Source organism: Mesoplodon densirostris, chromosome 7, assembly GCF_025265405.1.
Source record: "Mesoplodon densirostris isolate mMesDen1 chromosome 7, mMesDen1 primary haplotype, whole genome shotgun sequence".
Classification (NCBI taxonomy): Eukaryota; Metazoa; Chordata; class Mammalia; order Artiodactyla; family Ziphiidae; genus Mesoplodon; species Mesoplodon densirostris.
In genome coordinates, this window is record NC_082667.1 from 24,321,466 (window position 1) to 24,327,465 (window position 6,000).

Here is a 6,000-nt window from a genome sequence, read left to right on the forward strand (position 1 = left end):
TACATTTACCGATCACAAGAAACTGGGATGTGCATTTGATTATAGGCAGCAAGTGAGGTGGGCAGGGGGAAACAAGATAAAAGAAAGCAAAGCCTACAGCATGCTCAGAGTGGGACATTTAAAGGAGACCCTTTCCATACAGACTTTTGACCCTCCTACCCCTGCCAAAGAGTAAAATCCTAGAGTAAAGACAAACTAAAGTTGCCGCTATCTCACCCTCCAAAGAGGAGTGTGGGGAGCCATGACTTGGAGCCGGAAAAAACGGGGTGGCAGGGGGGATGGGGTGCAGGACAGGATGAAAGAAATTCTTTAAGAGGCTGTAAATTTGGGCAGGCACCTCCTGAAAATCTGTTCCAAGCAATCTCTCATGAAATTAATTTAGTTTAAGGGGGTCCTAAACAAGCTGTACACTTAGGCCTGATCAGAAGCAAACTCAAATCCTCTTTTGAAGACTACAGCTTCAGGCCAAGGCTTGGGAAATCCCTACAGATAATTTTTCAAAGGCAATGAAAAGCTACTCGAACATAACAAGCACAAAAGGAAAGAAGGAAACCTAAAAAACACCACAAAAACAATAGCTAGCAGAGAAAGATCTATAAAGTCCTCAAATACTGGAATTATCAGTGACAGATTATAAATCAACATGCTTACTGTTCTTAAAGGAATAAAGAGGATAGCTACACCATGAAAAAAGATAACAAGAGGATATGATTCACAAATCTATACTAGTACATTTGAAAATTTAGACAAAATGGACAAACTTCTAAGAAAATGTAACTTATCAAAATTGACTTAAGGAAATATACATAACCTGGACAGACCTATAACCACCAAATAATTGAATCCACAGTCAATGGATTGGATACAAAACAAACGTATCCGATGTTGGATACAAAACAACAAAATTAATTCTCTCTCTCTCTTTTCAGATCCAGATGGCTTCCATGGTCAGTTCTACCAATCATTCTAGGAAGAAATATTCCAATCTTACATAATACACTTCCAGAGCATTAAAAGAGAGAGAAAATACATGAGAAGCAATACTTCCTGACTCATACTATGAAGCCAACATAACCGTGATAGCAAAATCTCATGAGGACACTACAAAAAAGGAAATTTACAAGTTCATTTCTCCCATAAATATGAAAAAATCCTACATAAATTATTAATAAGCTAAATTCAAAAACATAAGGATACTTCATCACAACCAAGTTGAGTTTCTCCCAGAAATGCCAGTTGTTTTAACTGTAAAATATACTAATGAAGGGATGGAAATAAAACCATATATAGGTACACACCTGTATTTGCAAAAACAAACACTTGAACAATAAGCAAAAAACTAATAAAAGTGGTTACCAAAGGTGAAAAAGAGACTTTTGAAACATGTGAACATAATAGTGATTTTTAAATTTAATTTAATAAGTATATCAATTAATGTAATTCACATTAATAAAAGAGTAAACTCACACGAACATGTAACAGATGCAGAAAAAGCATTTGATAAAATTCAATATCCATTCAACATTAAGAAGAACTCTTAACAAACTAGGACTAGAAGGGAACTTTCTTAATCTAATGAAATATATCTGTGGGGGAAAAAACCCTTTCACAAGCACACTTGTGAAATGTTATGAATTATCCCTCAATTAAGAACAAGGCACAAATATTCACTATCCCTTCTATTCAACATTATACTGGAGGTCCTATCCAAAGCATTAAGGCAAGGAAAAAAAAAAAAAAAAAACCAAACAGGCATAAGGACTGAAAAGATACAAAAGCTTTCCCTCTTGCAAATAATATGATCATGTGTGTAGAACAAATTTACAGATTATTAGAATATGTAAGACAGTTTAATATGAAAATCAATATATGAAAGTTAATCATATTCCTATATACAATTAGAAAACAAAAATTAAAAACATTTTTTACAATACTATAAAACTGTAAGTATCCAGGAATAAATTTCACAATGATGTATAAGATCTTTCAGAAAAAAAAAAATTACAAAACTTTATTGTGAGGCAATACAAAAGACCTACATAAATGGATCAGAAGACTTCATTTTGTAATGGTATTAATCCTCCATATATTGGTTTATAATTTCAATACAAAACAAAACAAAAAAAGTCCTGCAGGTTTGTTGTTTTTCTTAATACAGAACTTCATTATATGATTCTAGGAAATGTAAAAGGCCAAGGCTGGCTGAGACACTCTTCTAGAAGAACAGAGTGGACAGACTTGCTCTACCAGATATTAAGACATGTTACAAACCTATGGTAACTGAGAAACATGTAGCTCATACAGGAGTATACTAACAGATCAATGGTATAAAATACAAGAACCAAGAAACACATCATACACATATGGGCGCTTGATATATGACTGGTGACATAGCAGATCAGTACAGAAAGGATAGGCTTTTCAATAAATGCTGCTAGAGCAACTGGCTATCTGTACAGGGTAAAAAATTAAACTAAGCCCCTACCCTCCACTACCCAAAAATCAATACTAAGTGGAATGAGACACAAAAAGCACTAATAATAAAGAAAGGTATTGATAAATTCTACTACATTAAAATGAAGAACTTCTCTGTTCAAGGTACAATTTTTTAAAAAAGAAAAAGGAAAAACAGAGTAGAAGATATTTGTAACCCATATCAACCACAGTCAAAAATATAAACACTCCTGTAAATTAATGAGAAAAAGACAACCCAAATGAAACATGAGCAAAAGACCTGAATGAGTACTTCACAAAAGAATATAAAAGATACTCAAAGTCATCAGCGACCAGAGGAATGCAAATTTAAACCACAAGAAGATACCATTACATATCCATATGACTGACAAAAACTAAAAATTCTGTAATAACAAGTGTTGGTGAAAATACTGAGCAAAAGGAACTCTCTTACACTTTTCATGGCAATGCAAATTGGTACAACCACTTTGGAAAACAGTTGGCAACATCTAATATTATCGAAGATATGCACAGTGTGTGACCCAACAATCACGCTCCTAGGTTTATATTCCATTTAAATGTATGCAGATGTGCAGCAGGAAATATGAACAAGAATGTTTATAGCAACGCTGTTGATAATAACTAGAAGTTCCAGAATCTGGAAATCAAATGTTCACCCTTGACAGAATAGGTAACTTGTGGCATATTTATAAAATGGAATTCTATACAACAATGAATATGGACAAACCACAGCCACTCACTGGAAGAATCTCACAAACACAGTGCTGAAAAAATAAAGCAAAACCCAAAAGAATGCACGATAACAATACAATATCAATCATGTCAAGTTCAAATAAGTTTAGAAATACATAAATATGTGGTAAAAGTATAAAGATAAGCAAGGATATTATTACCACAAAAGTCAGGATAATGGTTACCTATGGAGAAGGGAGACGGTTATAACTAGAAAATTATAAAAAGGTCATGGGGCTTCAATATTGCTCCTAATATTCTATTTCTTAATCTGGGTGGAGGTTACATTAATATTTGCTTTATAGTTATTTGTTAGACTGTGCGTATATTTTTATACACTTTGAGTGTGCATTTTACTATAAAAAAGGGAAAAATCTTAATATAGGGGATTTTCATTATCAAAATATTTGTTATCCCAGTGCCAGCAACTGCAAGGTTGCTTCAGGAAACAAAAGATGTCATAATGACAACAATAACTAATGAACTGATCACTCAAACTTTCCTGCCTGGTTAACTCTAGCTGTCTCTCTCACTGATTGTAAATATCCACAATATAAATAAAAAGCAAATCATCTGCAAATTCATTCTTTCAACAAATATTTATTAATATTTGTAAGATTTCCATACACTGTCCTAGGGGACCAGCAAGGTTCAAGATAAAGGCCCTGCCCTCCTGCAAAAGATAGAGGACCAGGAAACACCCACTCCCATCCGAATTTTGCCTCCACCTTCTCACCCTCCTTTCCAAACAACTACCAAACATGAAGAACTTAAAAGGAACTCAGGGGCACACATGAAATTATCATCAAAACCACAACCTCAGGGCGTCTTTTCACTATAGAGGAACCACCTGCTTGGATTCATCTGGCGGAACCATGGTTTACCAATGCCTTGTCAAGAGCCTTAACCAGTCTCAACAATGAAGTGTTGTGGGAATAGGCTTAAGTGGAGTCAAAATCCCAAGGAATGCTTTACCTGGGATACGGAGACCAGAGGCTTACAATTTTCCAGAAATTGTAAACTAGATTTTGTGTGTACATTTATTTTCCTAGGGTCAGAGTCCAGAACTTTCATCTTACTCTCAAAGGACTTCAATCAAAAAGGGTCAACAATCACTGCTCCCAACAAGATGAATAGACCAGCTTTTTAGGGACATGGTGAAAGTTAATGTGGCCACAGGGAGGCCACCTGAGTTGAAATCCAGGTGTCCTGACCTCCTGGCCTATGCTCTGAATGACCAATACTTACTCTTAGTTCTTCGAAGGCTTCGTCTAGGGTGGAGAGCTGGTGGCCCTGGTGTGCCCCAATGACTGGGCACAGGACACAGATGAGCTGCTTATCTTCCTGGCAATAGGTACTCAAATCAAGCCCATGGTCCGGACACTTCCTCTTGGCCACTCTCTCCGCTTCCATTTCTATTTCTGGGTCAAATTCGCTTTCTGCCTCAGTTTCTCCCTCCGCCTCCGATTCTCCTTCCTCCTGGTTGTCTTCCTCTGCTTCGCTCTCTTGCTCATCCTCCATTTCTTCCTCACTGTCTTCCTCACTCTCTTCATCACTCTCGTCTTCGCTCTCCTCCTCCGTCTGACTCTCTTCTTCGGACTCACAGTCTTCCTCGGACTCGCTCTCTTCCCCCGCCTCGCTTGCTAGGGCCTTCTCGTTCTCTACCTGGGCCTCGACTTCTTCCTCTCCCGCCCCATTCCCACGGGCTCCCGGGGTCCAGGCCTGGGCGGCTCCGTGGACGTACTCGGCCAGGTGGTGCCGGGGGAACTTCTGCCCGTGCGTCTCCGCGTGGCGGCGGCAGTAGCAGAAGCCGCATTCCTGGCACACTTCCTCGGCTCCCGGAGCCTCGTCGGGCTCGCACTCATCACACGTGCCGTCGTGCGGCAGCTCCTCGAAGGCCGCGCCCCCTCCGGAGGCCATGTGGGAGCTGTGCCGCGGCCCGGGTCTCCGGGCTTCAGAGCTCGCCGCCTGGCCTCGGCGCGGCCTCCTCTCCACCCGGGGCCCGTCCCGCAGACTGGCCGCGCCGTGTCCCGCAGCCTCGGCGCCGCTGCTGCCTGTTCCCAGCAGCCCGCGCCCAGCCCAGGAGCTCAGGGTCTCCCCGCCGGCTCGGCAGCCTAGCGGCCGCTGCGCTTCCTCCGGGGTTCCGGGCACTTCCGGCGCAGCCGCCCAGCGCCCCCGTCGGCCCCTGCGCCGCGCCGCTCGCTCGGCCCCCCGCTGCCCCGGCGATCGCGGTGCCGCTGGCGATCGCGGTGCCGCTGGCCCCCGCGCCGCCCCGGTTCCACTTTCCCTGTCCCCGTCAGGCGGCCTGCTTTCACTTCCTGAGTCATTTAAAGTGGCAATGGCCCTTTTCTGCGTTTCCCGCAGGGGTTCAGCATCCCCGGAAGGAGGGAGAGGATGGATGAGGTCTCTGATTCACTCCAGCTCACTCTGGAGGCGGGAATTGGGTCCCGCCTCCTCCACTTCCTCCCTGGAGGTGCCAACCTGATTTTTCAAGGCCACTAGGCAGGTGTACAGGTGTATTTCAGCCTCCCTCCTTCCAATTTGTTGCTGCCCGTCCCAGTCCCCTCTGCTGCCTATTCTGCAAGATGCCAGGACGGATTGTTGTTTACCAGACTGAACCTGACCCCTTGGGATTTTCAGCGGGAAGGGTTGTGTTTGTTCTCCCAGGCTCAGGGAATCAGAGTCAGGTTGAGCAAACAGACGTTTTCGATCTAAAGCGATTCTATGCTTCGCCTATTTGCAAAGTCTATTTGCATTCCTGCTCTCCTAGGGGCTCAGAACCTCTAGGATGGT

At 42.1% G+C, this 6,000-nt stretch overlaps 1 protein-coding gene across 5 annotated transcripts in view; it reads right to left on the minus strand.

The window, feature by feature from the left end:
- Nucleotides 1-5,410, minus strand: part of TRIM44 (tripartite motif containing 44) — a 119,923-nt gene extending 114,513 nt beyond the window's left edge. For 3 of the 5 annotated variants that reach the window (XM_060103229.1, XM_060103226.1, XM_060103225.1), the window contains exon 1: nt 4,456-5,409. In XM_060103229.1, the coding sequence (XP_059959212.1) occupies nt 4,456-5,127 (672 nt within the window). In that variant the 5' untranslated portion in view covers nt 5,128-5,409. Of the gene's footprint in view, nt 1-4,455 lie in introns of all 5 variants that reach the window. The other 2 variants (XM_060103230.1, XM_060103227.1) reach the window with 2 other exon arrangements.
- Nucleotides 5,411-6,000: the final 590 nt, after the last annotated feature.